Source organism: Cyanistes caeruleus, chromosome 8, assembly GCF_971803275.1.
Source record: "Cyanistes caeruleus chromosome 8, bCyaCae1.hap1.1, whole genome shotgun sequence".
Lineage (NCBI taxonomy): Eukaryota > Metazoa > Chordata > Aves > Passeriformes > Paridae > Cyanistes > Cyanistes caeruleus.
This window is the reverse complement of record NC_141708.1, coordinates 6,874,467-6,895,780: the sequence shown is the minus strand read 5'-3', so window position 1 is coordinate 6,895,780 and position 21,314 is coordinate 6,874,467. Positions and strand designations below refer to the sequence as shown.

At 40.7% G+C, this 21,314-nt stretch overlaps 1 protein-coding gene across 1 annotated transcript; it reads left to right on the top strand.

Annotated features, from left to right (window-relative positions):
* Positions 1-1,133: 1,133 nt before the first annotated feature.
* On the top strand, positions 1,134-13,445 carry PNLIP (pancreatic lipase). Its single transcript, XM_023929932.2, has 13 exons — positions 1,134-1,192; positions 1,585-1,633; positions 2,381-2,535; positions 2,996-3,121; positions 5,082-5,216; positions 6,235-6,343; positions 8,224-8,343; positions 8,586-8,705; positions 10,125-10,243; positions 10,386-10,515; positions 11,524-11,635; positions 11,969-12,136; positions 13,305-13,445. Exons 2-13 carry the CDS (start codon positions 1,585-1,587, stop codon positions 13,366-13,368), a joined length of 1,407 nt encoding a protein of 468 aa, XP_023785700.1. The 5' UTR covers positions 1,134-1,192; the 3' UTR covers positions 13,369-13,445.
* Positions 13,446-21,314: the final 7,869 nt, after the last annotated feature.

The window sequence follows — 21,314 nt, the reverse complement described above, 5'->3', positions numbered from 1 at the left end:
GTGTTAAATCTTGTCAGTGCACTGGGGCATGTACTGATTTCTCTGATACAAAGCTATTTACAAACCAAAATCCCACTTCAGCTAAAGACAGGAGCACTGAGCCCTAAATCAGTATCAAAGGTGGTATCTTAATAAAAAAAAATTATCTGCTTAAAAAAATAAACTCCATTAGCACCGATGACAGCAGTGAAACACCTGCTATCCATTTGGTCATTCCCAGAGGTGGAGATCAGGGAACATCAACTCTGCAAACATAAAGGCCATAAAGCATAGCCAAGCTGACAAAGCTCCAGAAGTGGAGTCAGCGCAGGTTTCATTTCTTCTTGAGTTCACTTAGGGCCTTCTCCTAGAGACAAACAGGTCCAAGTTGCCAGACCTAGTCCTGTGCACAGGCCTAGCATTTGCACAGGCTGCTTTTCACCTTTTAGCTCATGTTTCTACCAGAACAATCTACAGAGCTTTGTAGCATTCCAGCCATATCCCAATATCTGAGAGAATTCTGTATGTTGTTTCTGTATATTTCCAGTGTGTTTGCTCTCAGTTCATCACTCAGAACCTTTCTCTAAGCTTGGTTACATGGGTAGTATAGAAAGGATCCCAGGGGTTACACAAATGTCCTTCTACATCTACTTATTTCAGCAAGGAATTTAAAGGGATGCCCAGAGAAAGTCGTACTCTTTCACTCTGAAAAGAATATACCAAACCCACAAAGAGTTTCCCAAAAGGGATAAGTCTTCAGAAAACACGGGAACATTCCACATTTGAAGTCACTTGATACAGGACAAGGAATGGGACTTTAAAATTATGTGGTTTCCTACTAACTCCCCCAGTAGATCTCCTACACCCCAACTATACAACACCAAAAATAAAAGCCTTACCAGCCAAGACAAGACACACAGATCCATATAATTCTCTTTCATGGGCCACTCCTGATGAGTTGCTGCCTGGGAATCACCAACCTCTGGATCTCAAATCATATTGTGAGATCCAGCTCAGTGATTCAAGAAATCTATGTCCATGGATTTTGGATTTATCAAACAAGCCAAACATTAAAGTTATTTTTCATCTTATCTATAAGCTGTAACCAGAAACAAATATTCCTATCTTTCTCAGAACATTTCCAAGGATAAAGCAGACTATAAAAATACATGCAAAGTTTACACATTAATGCCAGGATCTCCAAGACTGCATCGTAAGTAGTTCAGGTCTGGGGGTTTTCCCTTGTACTTCATCAGATTTGTGGCTCCTCACAGCACAGGAATGTGAAGGAGAATGGCAGCTCATGTTCTGCTAGTTCTTATTCTAATTCCAAAGTAGCTCCTGTACATCTGATTAGAAAGGGGAAAAAAATCATCCTGGATTTAAGCTATGCTTTTGTGTATTTATGGCTCCTCATTCTCCCTTGGAGCAAGCAAACACAAAGCTGACTCACACCTGTCTGGCACACACAGCAGTCAGGGATACATCCTGCAGAAACAGCAGGCACTCTGTTCACCTTGAGAAAATTCAGCACCAGAGGGCTGAGTGTGCTTGCTAAACGAGTGGGTTAGCAAATCCTAGCTGCTTCTTTTTCTGCTGTTCCAGATGCTTGGAGTTTGGATTCTTGGCCTGTTTCTGCTCAGCGCAGCAGAAGGTAAGGGTATGGGGTTAGTGTTTGTATTGCCTTTCTATGCTGCTGCATTTCTCACCTGTTTTCTAGGTATTATTGTACACCCTGGTGCCTTAAAACTTACTGATTGAAGTTAATGTGATTCACTTTTCCATACAGGAATGGTGAGATGAGAGTGTGCATGTTGTCTGTCTTCTCCACTTTGGGAATTCTGCCCTAGGAGTGAGCAAGAAAAGCTGATGTTTCCTACCTCAGAACAAAGTTACTGCTCTACTAAACATAGGAAATTATTTCTTGCACTCTTATTAGTGATAGAAATGGAAAAAAAATCCAGGGCCAGGGGGTGGAGTCTAAAGAGGGTAAAGATTTGTATTCAGAAGAAGACAATGGCTTGTGTAGTGTAAGACTTCTCATGTAAGCTGTTCAGCACAGTCCCAGTTTATTGCTGATTACCTGCAATGTTTTGGCTTGGAATTAGGAGAAATTCATCAGCTGTCTCTGCCTTGGGCAAAGCAACAGCTGGGGGAGGGTAGCCAAGGACTTGCACAGGATACCACAAGATATTGTTGATATCATTTGTTGATGAGCAGTGGGGTGGCTTCTCTCCTTGGGGTAAACTGCAGCCTCTCAAGATCTGGGAAAGGGCAACTGCTGGTCTCGGCTTTCTGGAAACTCTGGGAATTTTCCAGGAACAAAGAGACCCCCAGAGAAGCCATGTTGTGAGTTCTGACTTCTCATTCACACATTATTGTTTTTATCTTCATGCTACAGGCAAAGAAGTTTGCTATGAAAGGCTTGGGTGCTTCACAGATGATATACCATGGTCTGGGACTACAGAAAGGCCAGTCTACAAATTACCCTGGAAGCCAGAGAGTGTAGACACTCGTTTCCTCCTGTACACTAGAGAAAACACCGAGGACTTTCAAGTAAGAGCTGCTGTGGTTTAAACATTAATGAATCACCTGCAAAAATTGTTAACAAACACAGACTCCAGCTCTGTGCTCCTGAAAAGTGTTAAAAATGGCCAAACCTCCACTTGATTCAAAAGACCACCTCTTCCAGCTCCTTGGCAGGGTCCCCACTGAGAGCTACTGGGAAACTGAGCATTTTGGGGTAATATTTCTCTACAGATAAAATCAAAACACGCTGAAGTCTTGTCTGCTCTGAGATAGGTGTCAAAGCTTGCTTCGAATGGAGATAAACATAAACCTTCATGTGAACTCTTGCAGATGAGTTCAACATTGCAAAACTTTAAAACTCCTGCAGAGATAAGCACAGTTTAGGTCTTTGCAGCTTGGAAAACTTATCTACAGAAGGTAGATTTAAAGGTTTATTAAGTTCTTATCTATACTAATTTAATGATTTTTAAAATCTACATTAATATAGGAGGTGTCTGCTGTTGATAAGTCAACAATTGAAGCCTCAAATTTTAATCCAAGCAGGAAGACCAGATTTATTGTTCATGGATTTGTAGACAATGGAGAAGAAAACTGGCTGTCAGACATGTGCAAGGTAGGTACCAGGGGGACACCCTTAGTTTGCATTTATAAATACATTCATATAAATTGCCTGTTTTCTCTACTTCTAACAAAATTTTCTCATGGTAATCGTAGTGACAAGAAAGCAAAAAATAATTCACATTTTCAGATTGTTACCAAATTGAATATGTAGCTTTGCACCTTGAGGAAATCAGGGGGTAAAATGCACTCAGCTTTTCTCTCTAGTCCAGTGAGTGACAAGAAGATTTGATTCAGTGAATACCCTTTACTTGGTAAAAAAGAACACAAACCCTGGAGCAAGATGCTGGCTAGGATTGGGGTGATTCCAGAAATAACTGCAGACTCATAGCTCCTGCATCTTATTTCTCCAGCCAAGAGAAGGTTTTTAGATGTGGAAGGTCTGTCAGGAAGGTTTGAGCTGAGCATGTGGGCTGGCCATTACCAAAAGCAATAAAGACATAAAAATGTACCTCCAAAGGGGACCTCAAGGGGAGCATTTTGAGCAAAGCTTTCAATCTATGAGCACTGAATGTAGTAAAGTACTCTGCTTTATTGATTTTTGTGCTAATTCCACAAATTGTTTCTTAACCCTGTCCCTATGCAAAGTGCAATTCCAGCTTGTGGTTTTCTCAAGTCCTCCAAACATGCTTTTAATTGCAGCTGGAGCTAATGAAAGCCCCTAGTCATGCAGCACAGAGCAAAATACCTGTTGTTGGCACTTTGAGGATAAGGTTTTTCAACCATTAACACAGCTATATTTTTTTTTTTAAATAATGCATTCCTACTTTACTAATGAGAACACTATAAGGAACAAGGTGAAACTAAAATCAAGGCATTTTGCATTTATTGCACCCCAATTGCCTGCTTCCTTTTGATGCTAGATCAAAAGAAAAGGAAAATGATGGATGATTGTTGGATTTGTCAGTTAATAGTTTGTTTAAAGTAGCAGACTGATGTTTTTATAGCTTTCTGTCTTACATTTTGAACTCTTAAAATAGACTTTTTTTTTCCTGGAACTCCACAATCAATGAGATAGCTCACAATTTTTTTCAGCTTGTCCTTTAAATCCATTTGATCAATTTTCCAGGATGTAGAGGCATGAGATAAATCTTTAAATTCTTCTTCATCTATTACAGTAGCCTGTGTTTTATCACAATACTCTAGTTTATATTAAGAAAGAAATTGGTCTCACAGAATCTTTTCAATAAAGAGTGGAGCAAAGGGGATTGTGAATACATCGATCCTCCTATGTGTATCTCTTACTTGCTTTCCTTTCCATTAAGCAATAATCCTATATGCATATTGATTTTTACTACTTCTAGCATGGTCACAGACACTTTTATGGCCTTTTTTGTCCTCTGTCGGTTGTTGCCATATACTTAAGCTACTAAAACAAAATAATTTAAGCCAAACCATCCAGCTCAATGGAAAACAGTAAAGCTTCTGACCCTGTGGCAAATATGTATCTCTGCCTGCAGATACATATTTCCAAATAAAGCCATAAATCCAAAATGACCACCAAGAGCTTTTACACCATCTTACACATCCTCTTTCCTACAAATATGCCTCAGAAAACCAATCTTGACTTTTACTATCAAAAATATTCTAATTGAATTTGAGTTAAAGTAGTACTTTTAAATCACTGGATAGGTGCATAAGTAGAGCTCTTATTTACTGTTACATACCAAGTTTGATTGAAAAGAAAAATTGAAAGTTTCATTATTGATACTGTTTTCCTTTCTGTAGAAAATACTGCTCTGGTTATCTGAAATGATTACTACATTTCATATCACCCTCTTTCAGCATTGTGTGATCACACAAACCCCTCTGAGCACACATCCATGCCACAGCTTTGGTTTACAAAACATTCTCACACAAATCCACACAACATTTAGCGGCTGAGCCTCAATGACCGACATGAACTGATCCCATACTGCGTTTACCACGGCTTTTACTTTTGTTTTACAAAACAGAGGTTGCTTAGTGTGGAAGATGTGAACTGCATCTGTGTGAACTGGCAGAGAGGGGCGTTGTGTCAGTACACCCAGGCAGCGAACAACATCCGTATCGTGGGCGCTGAAATCGCTTATTTCGTGAACGTCCTCGCGGTAAGAGCCTGCTGTTTCTAAAGCTGTAGCTATAATCATGGTTTGAAAGAAATACAGCTCTGGAGCTTTCACAAATGGGGGATGTAAACCAGAAGAAAATATTGTCCTCTACTCCATGATCAGTTGTGCTGAAAACAAGCATTTTTTTAAAAGGAGAGTACTGTGTCATAGCAGCGGGGCCTGCCAACTTAAGGAGAGGGAATTCTACAAGAAATTCTCATAGTACTGCCAAAGAGTTACTCTGTAGATGTTAACAAATGCAGTGTAAAACTTTAAATATGCTGAAATAATGGATATGGTGAACTTTTTCATGGAGACAGAACCAAAGAGCTGACAAAACACCAGAAAACCAGCTGGCAGCACTGGCTGGGGACAAGCAGGACATGCCAGGGAAAGCTGTGATGGACAGTGCCCAAACCCACAGGAGGTGTCCTCTTTTGCAGCCAGCTTCACACGGGAAGTGAAGCTTGCTCTGAAGCTTTCTCTTAATCTAATTGCTTCCAACACAAATTTCCCATAAGAGAACTATAAATAACAAAAACCAGAGAGCGTGCTGGGTCTAGCAGTGCTCTGACCCACCTCTCACTCTCCACACCTGCATTGCAGCTACTGAATTCCTGCCCAAAAAGGCTGAAGGCACTTCTCTCATGCCCTCCCCCAGCTGTGCACGGTGCTGCCAGGTGTAACCAAGAGTTGCTGCCTGGTGCACTCTCACAAGCCAGACAAGCATTCTGTGAACCCTTGAGGGGCCCTCTGGAAGGATACAGAGCCTCTCAGGACTCCTGGCAGAGCTGTCTGGAGTTATAACAACCTCCAAACCAGGGCAGCAGCTGAATAAGGAGGTTTGGGAAAATCTGTGTGTTGGACAGAAGCAACTGGTAAAAAAGAGATGCTGAAATCCTATAGGAGTTCCTGAGTCAGCAGGCAAATTAAAAGGAGTTTTCCAGCCCCTTTTTAAGTGTTCCATGCTGCTGATGCAAACTGCCCTAGCAATGTTTGCTTGTTGCTGTTTTGTCAGGACGAATATGGATACTCTCCAGCTGATGTTCACATCATTGGCCACAGCCTGGGAGCACACGCTGCTGGCGAGGCCGGCCGGAGGCGCCCGGGCATTGGCAGAATAACCGGTCAGTGACTGCAGCCACGCTCACACCAGAGCCACCAAAACAAGTGCTGCTATTCACTCTCCCTTGTGGGTGCAGCTGTGGGCTGCAGTGCACTCAGGGTGTAACTTTTCTCTAAAAAAATCTTTTTTCTGTTTCTCTGATTCTGCTTCATTTTTTTCTGTATTTTTCTTCCTGGATTTTTCAGCTTCTTTTGGACTGAATTTTTTTGGGATCCTCCCTGGTGGGGAGCCCTGCTTATCTCAGTTCTTATGATTTGAAGAAAACTCCCGAGCTCGTTAGAATCTTGTTTCTTGTGTTTGTTAAAAGGTCATCACAAAACTTGACAGGTCTCTCCAGGCTGGCTACACAAGGTTAATCTTTGCAATCTGGTACATTTCTTTCTTCTGATGGTACAAACAAGGCCTTGTGGCTCACTTCGTGTCTGATGCACAAAATGGCTCCGAAATACGCAGTTCTTTTATCTTTATACCTATTTTTACCCAATTACCAATAGACAAGTATATTATTTTTCTTAATGCCCCAATGGCTCTTCACTTATGTGCTGCACTATGGCATTTGCTGTCCAATCACTTACTACTACCCAAAAACCTCTAGGAGAAGAACATGAAGAAGAAAGAAGAAGGGACAAGAGACAACACCTTAAATCTTCCATCTTGTCTCCTGTTCTCTAAACTAACTTTTTCATCCAGTGATTTAAGAAAACTTTTTAATCTACACACACTTTTAGCTTTTTCCATCTAACTTTAACATTTGTTCTCATGTATCACCATGAAAACATGCTCATGAATTTCATGTTACATGAAATTCACTGTTTTTCTGGATCTTAAAACTAAGTATCAGAAACAAGGGCACACACTCAAGTGTTTCAGACTCTAACACAGGGGTTGTTGGAATATCACAGAACTCAGCCCTTTCACGCTGTGCCCCAAGGAGCAGGGCTGTGGCAAGTGGGGGAAGAGAGTGTGATGATTGTTTTGCTTGCACATTACACAGCAAAGGGATTTTTTAAAACACGTTCAGCACTTACAGAGGTAAAAGCTGTGGGTTTGATCTCCTTATTCATCATGTAGGCAATGCCAAGGGCATTGTGCATTAAGCAGAGTGGCCTTTCACTCATAAAAGACAATTTTGGACATTATTAACAAAACCCTTTTCAATTGTTATTTTTCCTCAGGGATTTCAGGCGTGGTGAAGCTTGGACTAATAGTCTACAAAATTCAGTTTAAAAGCAAACCCAAAATATGCTGCCTAGAGACAAGAAGGGATGCAAGTATAAGGCAGCAAAACCTGTGCAACTTGCAAGACTTTACAAGCACCTGAAATTGCTGCAGCAATTTGGGAAGCAAATTGATTCCATTTTCTGCTAGGTTCAAAAACAAAGCTCATTGCTTCAAAACTAGATATTTCTCCCAAAATCTGGAGCCTGACATAGGCAGGCAAGTTTCAACACCTCCAAGCAGGTGGGGTGCTATCAGCACAAATTCCTCTGAGTACTCTCAAGCAAGGGACTCTAGAAACCACAAAGATGGATCAGTTACTTGGGATGCAGACACAGCAGCCTCAGTTTGAGCAATGTATTAAAGAGAAGTTCAATTAAAACAAAAAAAAAAAGTTAATTCCAAGTGTTGGCATTCAATATTGCTGTAAGTATTTAAAGCAGTAAAATGTAACAGGCTTCCCACAGGTGACTTCCTGGGAGAAAAGCCACTTGGTAAGAGAGCACAGGCCCTCATTTTATTAATGCCTCTATTACTTAGATATAAGGAACCATAGGCAATCATAGGTCTGATATTCATTATGTGCAATCAATCAATGATGTGTAAAATGATTCTACACCTACATCTCTTTATTTATACATAACACTACTCTTTTCCTCTCAGGACTGGACCCTGCACAACCTTATTTTCAAGGCACTCCAATTGAAGTCAGACTGGATAAATCTGATGCAGAATTTGTTGACGTTATCCACACTGACTCAGCTCCCACAATCCCCAACTTAGGTGAGAATACAGCTGTACTGTGCTGATTATTTATTATTTCCTGTGCTGAATTATTTATGCCCTGTGGCACTTAAATGCTCTGATTGTTCACCGGGGTTGTTGTGCCATGGCAGAACAGAACAAATTCACCACTTTAGCCACCAGCAGCTCCTGTCCTAAAGCACCAGGCACAGGCAAACCTGAGGCCAGCAGCTCCAGGTATGAGACAACATTAATTTAAAACATGCTTACCCCTGTTTCAGGTTTTGGCATGAGCCCAGCCATAGGACATATTGATTTTTATCCAAATGGAGGAGTGGAGATGCCTGGGTGTGAGAAGAACCCTGTTTCACAGATCGTGGATATCGATGGCATCTGGGAAGGTAAATGTGCTCTTTGCATTACAAATTCAGGGCAAGGCCACCCCTCAAAGTGCAGCCACTTGTTTTCCCTTAATTCAGGTGTTTTGCATTAGCTTTTGGTGCATCCACCAGCAATGGCAGACTGCAGTGAAACTGTTAAAATCTTCAAAACACACCACTTTTCCAGAGCATATTAAAAAATAAACAAGACAAAGGGTTTTCCTCTGGAAAACGTGTTTCCTCTAAAGGACCTAATATCAGAAACAAAAGTTGCTGGAGCTCTGCCAAATATTTCGAAGGGTCTTTAAGAACACATTGCATTTTGTGTCTAATTGCCCAGCAGCAGCACTGCTGGAATTGGGCAAAGATGTTCACAGCTCCTCCTGGGAGAGCTTTTCCAGCTGAAATTCTTCCGAGACAGAGCAATTAATACAATTCCTTGTTAAATTACGGATTACAATCTGAGTTGCATTGAAGTGATGTCATTGTGTCTATTTTTAGGCAGCTAAAAAAAGACTGGCACGTACTTGCTCAAATACACTGCTCTTTGTCGTTTGACATGGTCCTGATAAAATCTCTAAGTATCAGAGAATTCCTATTCATCTTTCTAAAACTAAATCTCGCATAAGATTAAAAAATAAATAAATAAAAAAACCCCGAAGATTTCTACTGTGGAGATTTTTCAGCACATTATTATCTGAGCTCTTTCTTACACTACAGCAAACACCTTAAACTCTGGGAAGCCATTAAGTGATTTGTGAGAGCTAGCCTTTTACTCCAGGTTTTATTCAGTGCAGCTGGAGGCATTACTTTTTCATTCTTCCCCCCTCCCCTTTTTTTTTTAATAGAGTAAACTTGTTATCAATAATGGGGAATTAAAGCACAAAGAAATAACTGAGTAGTATATGGTCTTCTTTTTAACCTAAAGTCAGGAAAATACAGGCAACACAAAGAAAAATAATATATTCATTATTTTAATCTAAGAGTCTCCCTTTCTTAAGCACCCCCCAAATAATAATAATTTTGTTTTGAAGCCCTCAGCTGGAGCAAATCAGCACTGCCCTAGGAAGTTCACTGTTAAATACTTTTCATTTGGTTTTCTTTTGTTATGGTAATGAAACTGTTGCCTACAAAAGACCTGCTTCAGGCAGCTTTGCTTTCCATTGTTAAACTCGGTCAGATTGCTTGAATAAGTGTTTTTTGAGGGGCAGGGGCTGGGCTGAGCTGCACAGTCGGTCTCCACAAAGCATTTCAAGTTTGCATTTTGTACCTGTTGAGCCAGTGACATTCCTTAGAAGCAAGAAAGGTTCCAACCTCAGGCTGGACACCCAGGAATTGCGATGAGGCTTTGGAGGAGGAATGATGCATGGCAGTGACATGGGTTTCTTCCCTTGAGTGGTGGGAGAAAAGGGGAACTAATCTGGGGGCATCTTTCCATAGGAACTCGGGACTTTGTGGCCTGCAACCACTTGCGCAGTTACAAGTACTACTCGGACAGTATCATCTACCCTGACGGATTTTTAGGCTATCATTGTGCTTCGTATGATCTTTTTCAATCAGTAAGTATTTCTCAGAGTTTCAGGATGGACCCTATCTAAAACATCATTAAAAATAAATCCTTTGACTAATTTTTTTTTTTTTTTTTTTTTTTTCCTTGGCTGGCTGGATAATGTTATTAATAGATATCTTTGTTTTTGCTAGGGAAACTGTTTCCCATGCCCAGATGAGGGATGCCCAAATATGGGTCACTATGCAGACAAATTCAAGGACAAAGTTACAAGTGATTTCATGAAATTTTACCTGAACACTGGAGAGGCCAAGGATTTTCCTCGTGAGTTTTGAATGCTTCCATTGCTACCTACTCTGTAAAAAATTTATTTTCCTGTTTGACAATTGACTTCAGCAGATGAACAGATCTCATCACAGTGCAAAGTCTCTGCTGTTCCTCTTGCTTTGTCCTCTTTTGCTCCACCACTAATGCCAGTTTGGGGCCCTACAGTACAAGAAAGTTGCTGAGAAACTCTAGAGTGTAGTGGAGGTTACTGAGATGTTAGTGGATTGCAGGGTTCAAGGAGAAGAGAGGAGAGACAATGCACAGAAGTCACAAAAAGGGAATTTCTTATTAAACAGCACGAAAATGACAGTCACAGTGTCAGTGGTTAAATGCAGGAAGAGGGGCCCAGGGAAGCTGGGAAACCTCCATCACTGGAGATGCCAAAAACTCCATTTGACAAAGGCCAAGAACAAGCTGATCACAGCTGGTTTCAGAACTGGATGGGCAATTTGACCTCCTTTACAACCTCAGTTACCCTAAACACCAGCTCTTTACACACACTGCTTAGTGTGCCCTTGTAAGCACAAATCAGAATCTTCTTGAGTTCCTTTTGTTAATTGCACGTTAAAAGGAAGTTCCCACCCACAAAAATTATTTTCCTGGAGCTTCAGAATTTTTTTGTGCTGCTTAGATTCTGTACCTGTATTTGTCCCTAACACCCCTTTATTGCCAGTTTCACTCTGTATGAAAACTTTCATGGTCAAAATGCTGAGATCTGTATAATATTTACTACAACACAGACTAGTTTTCTCTTTTTTCTCTCCCAGAAAGTAACACAAATGTCTTCCATTTCTTGTGTTGATCTCATTAGGACATAAGGACAGATCTAACTCACTGGTGATATGTATCTTTTGCTCTCAACTATACTGTACAGACAGGAAAACAAAAAAAACCACAACACCTAGAATCTGATATTTTGATTATTTTTTATATTGTTAATTATTATTTATTTGATACATTTATTATTTATTTTATAGTCTAAGTCACTGTATTTCTTCTCTGTAGTTTGGAGGTACAAAGTAACCGTGACCCTCTCTGGAAAGAGCAAAGTCGAAGGATATGTAAATGTTGCCCTGTATGGCAGTGGTGGGAACACAAGGCAGTACCAGATCACCGAGTAAGTTGAAAATTCAATAGAAAAGAAACTTTTCTTCCAGAACCCTTAATTTGTGTTTGTAATTGATAATTCTGTTTAAATTGATCTTATGAAGAGAGAAAAAAAAAAAGGCAGCATGTCAGGCCCACCTGCCTTTGCTGCCTCTGAAAAGCAATGGTTTGGGATGAATTACATCACAAATCTGGCAATAATGTTGCTACCATAAAATAGGATAAACACTGTCTCTCTGCTAAATTTCTGCCCTCTTGCCATCACAGCAGAGCCTTTGACAAGACTGGAAATTAACAGTAAATGCTGCCATGCCTCACCCCCATAAAATGCTGTTTTTCACAGGGGTACCCTCAAACCAGACAACACTTACACAGCCTACATTGATGTGGAAGTTAATGTAGGAGAAATTACCAAGGTTAAATTTCTTTGGAACAACAACTGGATAAACCCAACATTTCCTGAACTGGGAGCTGCAACTATCACAATAGAAGCTGGACAAACTAGAACAGTGTAAGTATATCCATTGGGAAAATCTTGAAAGTTCCTGGAGAAGATAGGTGACAAAATTATAAGTGCACTGGAAGCCTTTTCACAAGAAAACTATTTAAGGCAATCAAAGGAAAAGCTTCTCAAGGAAACCTTTTCTTTCCTTCCTTTCAAGACACTGTTCATCCATAGTTCTATTCACTACCACTTCAACCCTTTGCCTTAAATAACCTCAAAGAAAAAATGAAAATCTCTCCAGGCTTCAGAAGAGCAAACTTTCTGTATAACCCTTTGGGTGAAAAGAAAATTAACACTGGCTGGATTGTCAGCATCATTCTTGCCAAGCTCCTGCTGTCCAGAAAAACAGATTATTTGTGGGTCTGATTCACTGTCAGCTGGAACCAGCCAAGTATTCCATAGGTATTGATGACCCTTAAGGTCATGATTGACTAAAGAGGACGGTGATAATAAACCTGCCCTTCCAATGAGGAACACCAACCCTTGGAGCCTGCACTGAAAGGCTACATCTAAAGCTGAAGGAAAGAGGCTAAAAGTGATTTGGCTAGACTCTGTGAAGTATGGCTTGGATGTTCAGATTATAGAAGCGTGATTTACTGATCCAGTTTTACTAATTTTCCTGGTCAGTTATTTATTTTATATTTTATTTTATCTTCTACATCATGGCTCAGTATCTAGAACAGGAGGTGCAGTTAAAATTTTAGACCTATTTTCAAATGCACAGTTAAAATTCCCTCACTTAAAAAACAATATGGGATGGGGAAACAGTTTCCAGCAAAGTGGAATGATTACGGCCAGGCAGTACTTGAACTCACCTTAAAGCAAAGGTCCGAAGTCTGGCTGTAGTTTCCAATCACCAAAGCACATTGCTGACAAAGTGTATTTCTGTAGAGAGGAGCTCTTTGGCCTCTGCACAAATATCTCTAGATAGATCTCTGTCTCTTTAGAAATAGCAGCACAAAATCTGGGGGAAAGCCCCAAAACTGTAACATTAAAGTAAGGAATGAATACACTCTATGCTTTCCCCAGCAGTAATATTTCAAATTTAGAAGCTCAAAGTTTGTTCAGTTGTCTCAAATGGCAAATCAGGTTGTGTTAACATCAAAATAAATCCACTTGTGTAATTTCAACAGCTGCTGACAGCTCAAGGTGCTTTTGTTTCCTTTCTCCTCAGGTACCGTTTCTGCGGCTCTGAGACCGTGAGGGAGGATGTTCTGCAGACCCTGACTCCTTGCTAAAAGCAGATTTGGATCCCCAAACCCTTGCTACCAATAAAAGCTACTCATACATAAAACACTGGAAGCTGCAGCTGCAATACTGGTGGTGTGTGTTGTTTTTTGCTGGTTTGGGAGGCAGAGGTTAAGTCTGTGGATACCTCTCTATAGACAGAATTTTTAGAGTAGCTTTAGGAGTGAATGTGCCAAAACCTGTTGAAGAATTCCCCTGCTTGCAGCCTGTTTCAAAATTATTTCAAGAGAGAGGAAAGAAGGAAGGTAACAGAAACAAATTAATTTCTGTCCCCATGTAATCCTGCCTCATGTTCCTCAGTGTTCTGCTGGACAGGGAGGGCTGTGTCTCCTCTGCTGCCAGAGGAAATTCATCCTCACTGATAAAACCTCACAGAACTGGGCACCTACTGCTACACAGATCTGCTGCTCCTGGAGACCTTCTCTCTGCTGCTCCTGAGGTCCCCAGACTGGGGCACTCTGCTCTTTCTGTCTCTCTGGGTGACCTTTCCTCACCCAGAACACCCTCCAGCAAGGCTTTAGATTCTGTGCAGTGCTGGGGGTGGAAACCAATTTATTTTGTGTTGGAGCACTACTTTTCTAGTATGGAAAGAAAAAAAATAGTGGCTTTTGCTGGGTTTTGTTTGTTGTTTTTTTTTAATTGAGTGCATTCTGCCAGCTTTCACAGGGTGATGGGAAGGAGATAAGGGATGTAAATAATAGACAAAGAACCATCAGCACTGTAGATTAGCAACCTATGGGCATGCTCTGGGCTGAAGTAAGTTCTTTATATAAAAGCCAAAGTGTTCCTTGCTTTAACACAGCTGAAGAGAATATCCTCCAGCAATTTCAGTTTTAGTCAGAGACATGCAGGCTTGCTTTTATGTTTAAAGACCTTCTAAATTGCAGTTATGCTTCTTGCCCAGATTAAAAGGATTTAGCTTAGATGTATGGAAGAAGTTCTGTATTATAGGAGTGTTAAAACTGGCACAGGTTGGCCTGAGAGGTCTGAGAATTTCCCCATCTCTGGAAATATTGGACACAGGCTGGTTGAATGTGCTGAATTCCTGGAGTATTCTCCCTGTTAGATTCCTTCTCTCCCTGTGCAGCTCCTCAGGCAGCAGCAAGTGCAGCAAGCACACAGCAGACTTCTCTTTGTGTCTTCCTCCCAGCCCCTGCTGTCCACTTGAAACCTGACATTTCTCTCCAGTTTTTCCCAAATGTGGTTAGTCTAACAGTGGTAGAATAATAGAGTCAGGCCTAATAAATGCAAGGATTTGAGCTCTTTGTCCTGCATCAGGCTCTGGTAAATCCAGCTCTGGGCTGTTCCTGCAAAGCCTTCCTTGGCTTTCCATGGCATCATGGCCACATTTGGGCAGGAGGAAGAGGATCCAGCCACAGGAATAGAGGCTTTCACACTTCATCCAGTCCTTGGAGGAGCACACAAACCCTCTCCAGGAGGATAAAGAGTTGTGGGTTTATCAATAGAGAGGGGAGCTGGTGGCTGATGCTGGGTTTTCATGTACCCCCATCCCTTTGGCATCCTCTGCTTCCTTCTGCCCTCCCTGTTCGTCTCTCCTAGGATTTGGTGACCTGATCTTGATGTCTCCTGCTGAGGAAACCTCAGCAGGGTTATTAACTTCCTAACACTGCAGAAGAGTTTCTCCTTTGTCTTTTGTTCCATTACCTTGGAATAAGCGGATTCTTGCCTACACAATTGTTTTGACAGTCATGATATTCTCAGCATTATCCTTTGCCATAGCCACTTCAGCAGCCCATGTAATTTTAACAAACACCTAACAGAATCAAGACGTTAAAGTTGACAACAGCATAATAAAAAATCTCCTTTTAATAATGAACTGGAGCTGCCGTCATCCTGTTTTAGCAGAGTAAAATCTCTCCCCCCCTCCCGAACACTTTACAAAGCTATTACATAAAATGCAATGTTAAATGAACAACAAATTACTTTCCCTTTAGCTAGCTTTTAATGCTAATGGTGCTATTTATTCCTGACCTTTTGAAATATTAGATTTTTTAAATGGCAACATAAAAAGAATTCTTGTTTGAAAACGCGAGCGACTTTAAACCACATGTTATTACTGGTAAGTATAGCATGCACATGCATCATTCATTTCAGTGTCCCATTTAGGGCTAATTGGTATATATTTCAGTTGACATATATTGTTCTCCTGCAAACGTGTCAAATTCCTTAACGATGGCGGTGACAAAAGCAGAACGCTTGAGATATATAAATTACGCTCTTTACCATATAATCATTCTTATCTATTGGGAAGGGTATTTGTGACAAACCATGTTCAAAAATACACAGTGGATTGATTATTTTTTTTTTTTTTTAACTTTAATATCGCAGCATTCATGGCAAGTCTTTGATTGCATCCTTGAATGTAGAAATGTTTTGATTTTTATCTGCATCGTTTTGCGGCTTTTGAAAAGCTCACTTTATTTATTAAAGGAAGAGTAGCACAGCGAGGATCTTAAAATGTATCTTTTGTTATCATCATAAGAAAAAAAAAAAAATGGGCTGTAATTGTGGATATAGAGTGAGTAATTTGGTGAAAAACGCTTTGTGCTATAGTTTAGGTTTTATAATTCCTGCCAGAAATTACTATTATTGTGTTGGTGGGCAGCACTGCAAGAAGAATTTAAAATATTTTATATATGGGAACAACTTGGGCCACAGATTTCCTTTACATTTTAGATTGCCGCGTGCGATGCATTTCCCCCCTTTATTACAAATCATCTTAGAATTAGAGAAAAAAAAATAAAAAATGGAAGATTTCATGTGACTCTAATTATTACTGCGATATAGCAGTGCTCATTGTTGTCTTTAGACAATGCTGTCCACAGTCATTACTTTGCTCCATAAATCAGTAGCATAATGAGGTTCTATCTTTCAAGAAATATTTGAGCGTATCTTAATTTGGCATTGATGAATTCTCCTTCCCGAATCTCTGGAGGGATTTTTTTTAATCTAGTTTGTCATGTTAGAGCTTTCATCACCTAGCCCCAGCTGACAGTGCTATGGCTGAGTATTTATTTCCATACCTTCCTGGGATGTGTCCTCAGAGGTTTCAAATAGGAATTTTATGATGTTATGCCTCGAAGGCTGTTTTTTCTTGATTGGAGTGTAATTCCCAAACTGCTTTGCCCCACCCTCATCCTTCAGAAATATATACTATGTGTGGTTGTATTAAAATGTGGAAAAACAAGGTTGAATTTGTTAACATCTTGCTGCTGATATAAACTGGGAGCAGTTTCTTTGACAAAAGATATATTCACTGGAACAAAATACAATTTTTTGCCAGAAAAGTTATATAATAAGTTCAGATATAATTTTAATTTTTTTATAAATTTGAAGACAAGAAAAAGGTAAGATGTACTCTTATTCTTAACTGTTAAAAAAAGGTCAGCAGAGGGCAGAGGAAGAAAGGAGGGGGATGATGTGATGTTCCACAGCTCTAAATCAAAAAAATACTAATAGTGCCCTACATGACACTTACTTCTAAACTGTGCTTGCAGACAAACTGAAACAAGAAGCAAAGTACTCTTTAAATTAGTCTAAATGTCGTGTTCAATTGCACAGTAACAGCTGGGTGGCTACTGCACTTGCTATCACTTTGATGACCTATATTTGGTGAGACCCAAAGACAAAAGTTGCATTCAAGTCCCTCTTTGTGCTCTGGCCCATAGAATTATTGTTGCGTGTTTATCCTGCGAAAAATATTACCTTTAATTGCATTAAGTAGATAATGGCTTCAAATCTAACCAATTAGGGAGGTGAAGGGGAAAAAAGGGGATCTAAACCTCCACAGTAATGCATTTGTTCAGATAATAATTCCCATTATTGTAATTTAGCACATCATTTATATAACCTAAGTCTAAATTCCCCATGAAAAATAACAGCAATGTTATTTTTCACCATTACTGGTGGCTTGGGTGCCTCACTTGGGGTGTGCAGTTCCAGAGGATGGATTCTCTGGGAGTCCTGATTATCCTCTTTGGAAAGTGAGTGCAGCCCTAAGTGCAGCACCATTTCTCACTCAGAAGAGGTTCTTCGTGGAGGAGGAATACAGACAGCCATCACCTTAATTACATGGGATGCAAAACACAGGACAAGCTTGTCCTGCCTGAGGGGATGGAGGGAGAGCAGGAGCCACCCCTTCCTTCTCTGTCTTGGCTCCAGCCCAAGCCACACTACAGAAACTGCCACAGGAGCTGCTCAAAAATAAATTAAACTCTCTGTTTAGGCTAACTTTTTCTGTATTGTCCTTAATTCTTTACCCAAACATCAGCCTTCTATCTTTTGATGAGGGGAAAAGAATCATCAGCAGGGAAGTGTGCGAGGGTTCTCCACCACCCTCAGCTCTCACCAAGGTGCTCTCAGTCCTTCAGGAAATTCTGTGGCCTGATTTCACGTCTCTTCCCAACCTTTCCCATCTCCCTCTTGCTTGCAGTTTGGGAATCAGTGCATCTGGCCATTTATAGCCCTGCAGAGGCTCAGCAAATTCAGCAGGGAGTCAGAGAGGATGTGTCTGCCCTCTGCACCCTCCCTCTGCCATCACCACCCCCAAATCCCCACCTCCCCCAGGGGCAGGGAAGGCTTGGCAGAGGAGGCTTCTCCCCTTCACTAAGGACAGATTGTAGATCCTCAAGCCTTTGCTTTCACTCTAAAAGGAGCCAAAATACCTTTGCTGGGTCATGAAAATCAGCCTCTCCTTCCCTCCCACAGAAGCTGAATGAGGAGGCCTCTCCCGGTGGCTGTGGCAGAGGGGACACTGCTCATGTGCCATCCCCTGCTGGGTCTGAAGGGATGGCAACACAGAAAGCAGAACATTCCTATTGCATAGGACCCTCTTAAGGTGATAAAAACTTCTTTTTAACCAGGGAAAGATGTTAAAAGTGGAGAGCAGAGTGACTGCACGGAAGAATAATTCTCCTTTTGACCCTCAGAGAAAGAGGTGCCTAATGAAAGTATATGATCACGGACAGTGTGAAGATAACTGTCTGATCAGATAATGGAATTGTTTTCAGTGATAAGAATGAATCCATTACTAATGCAAATAACTATAATAATTATAATTTGCAATACAGTAAAAATCACCTAGTCTACCTCCTCCTCTGACAGGAGACTGTATAATAAATTATAGGCTGAGAAAAAAAAAAATCAAAGGGATAAAGGTTAAAAGATTAAAAAAAAAATTCTGAAACTTAAATGCTTAACAGGGAAGTCAAGACCTGAAAGCAGAAATTGGTGCTATTAAATAAAGCAATTGTGAAGAATGAGATATTATGGAATTGATTAACAAACCAGAAACCAAGCATTTCCTTGTATCACTACCTCTTGTCACAGATTTCAATAATTCTGAAAGAAGAAAAAATTAAGAGTTGGCGTATAACAAGGAAATTAATTATTTAAATGTAGGTGAATATGCTAATAGTACTCTGGGAAGATGAATATAACTTCACACACAAAAAGCCTCCAGAAGCTTCAGTAAATTTGAGGAGCTTCTCCAGTTGCTTTTGCTTTGCTTTAGTATCCAAAACTGGTCCAGCTGTTCAGGTGCTCCCAACCAGCACTGCTCATTTACAGGGCTGATCTTTTAGGGTTTTCGGGGCACACCAAATTGCTCATACCAATCCCATAATCTTCTTTGTTGCTGTGAGGTATTTGAGGCATGGAGACTGTAAAAGATGCTTTATTTCAGCTTTGGAGGAGTGGAATAGAGCAGATAAAACAAATCCTGTGTGCAGAGGTTGCACTACAGTGAGCTGTTTTCTTGTTTAGAGTACCTCTGCTTTCTCCACTGGTGAAGCAGAGAGGATATAGTGATGCACAAGGTTTATCACACACTGTTGGCATCAAACCATTCATAGTTTTAGGTGATAGAGCATTGGGAATCTCCCAAGAAATCATGTGATTCTTCCCCAGCCATCAATTTAAGTAAAATAGCTATTAATAACCGAGTCTAAGCACTGTTTTCCAAAACTCTCCATTTAGGCCTTCATTTTCCAAAGGTCAGGATGTCCCATAACAGCCACAGAGAAAAGACAGAGATTTTAAAGAGGTTTAAGGGGTGTGTAAGGGAGACTTAGACACCCAGAGGTGGTGACATCTAGTCAAAAGAAGGGGTGACTACCAGATTAAATTAATCTTTAACTCAGAGTGGAACCCGGTTTTCTGTGGTTGGAGTATTTCCCTGCATTTTAAATTCAGAGTAAAAAGCTCAGGATACCCTGCCAAAACGTCCCCCTCAAGTCATCCATGAAGTCAGAGATTTTTCTCCCTCTTTGAAGCTTTTCATTGCAGCACTTCTCATGCAGCTGAAAAGCTGGACACACTTCAGGCCAGCAAAGCACAAGTAGTTTATCAGAACTTCCACAGTATAGGAGTTCAAGGAAAAATGCTTTAATGATGCAAATTCCAAAAGCAAAGCGAGTGGAAAACTCAGAGTCTGCTTCACAACCATGACTTGTGGCTACCTCACAAGTGCCATTAATCCAAAACACACCCAGCCAGTACACCAACTCCTGTAACAAGCTCCTAAGGTTTAAACACATACCTTTGAGCTTAAACACAAGGCGGCCTTTAATCAATGTTTGCAAAAGACAAAACCACAACGTGCCCCAGATCTCCACATCCCGTTTCATTGCTTGTTGATGCTTTGCCAGGGCTGTTTTGGAGAGGGGTGCTCCCAACACGAGTCCCTCTCATGTGTTCACACAGAACAACTTCAGCATCAGTTTCCAAATCTCCTCGCAGCAGTAAGATGTTTATCTGCCAGAAACCAGCATCCCCTGCCTAATCATCAAAGCTCCCAACAGAGCCATAAAAAAGATCACAGGTCTATAAAACGTGACCTGGGATTTCATGAAATAATTAAATTCAGGGCATGCATGAAGCTGGTCTTCAGATATGTCAAAAGCTGTCAGGGCAGGAATGAGATGAATTGTTCCCGTGTTCTCTAGGGGTAGGACAACCACAGAGTCAAAGCTGACATGATGTAAGACTTCAGACAGATGAGGACAGTGAAACAAACAAACTGCCCAAGCAGGTGACACCATTTCAGCATCAGAAGTTTTAAAAACAGATTAAACAATAGTTGGCAGTAGTTTAGGCAGAACTAATATTGTTTTGCAGCAGAAGGTGATATATGATTGGTGCCTGAAGTCCTTTCCAGCTACATAAAATTCCTGTGAGAGTTGCAGTTTCAGTCAGCAAAAAATACTGGATGGTTCTGAACAGAGAAGAGAAAAACCTGAATTATTATGTGCTACTTGACTCTGAAGGGGAGAAATTAAAATTCCTTTGGTGGAATATGATCAGTGTTGTTTGTACATCCCCTCAGTCCTGTAACATCTTTGATAAGTGTGTGGTACTTTTTGATCTTCAATCTCATGTGTTTCACCCATAAGACAAAACAAAAGAACTACAGCATTAATTGAAAAGTGTTTTGGAACATCCTCAGTGATATTACCTAATTCTTCAGCTGCCTTACACAATTATCAGGCTGAAACATTGACCTTGTTTCCCGAGTAGACAAATCTATTCTCCTGCCCACTGTGTAAGGAATTTTTCATGGGCAAGGCTGTGTTCACAACACCCTGCAGACAGTACTGCTATCCAGACCCCTGCCAACACAAAGAACATAGGGAGAAAATCATCTGAAGGATGCTGGAATGTTGCTTGTGGGGAAAAAAAAACCAAAACACATTTAGATACAATTCCTGCATACATCATGCAGAACCAGCACCTTCTCTGCTGGATTCTTCTCCACTTATAGCTAATTCCCTTCAGCTCCTCTCATTTTGAGGAGTCAGTAATTGCTAGGCAAAGTGTTGGTGGGGGGAACACAGGCTGAAAAAACAGATCCATTGTCACAAGATGAAAAAGCAACCTCCTGAGCAATCCCTTCCCCGCAGTGCTTTAGCTGCAGCCT

What these genes read in the sequence shown, in the direction of transcription:
- PNLIP (XM_023929932.2), top strand. Translation starts at nt 1,585, where the DNA reads ATGCTTGGAGTTTGGATTCTTGGCCTGTTTCTGCTCAGCGCAGCAGAA. An exon ending in AAAACACCGAGGACTTTCAA is followed by an intron (nt 2,536 to 2,995) that starts GTAAGAGCTGCT and finishes ACATTAATATAG; the next exon opens with GAGGTGTCTGCTGTTGATAA. An exon ending in ATTTCGTGAACGTCCTCGCG is followed by an intron (nt 5,217 to 6,234) that starts GTAAGAGCCTGC and finishes CTGTTTTGTCAG; the next exon opens with GACGAATATGGATACTCTCC.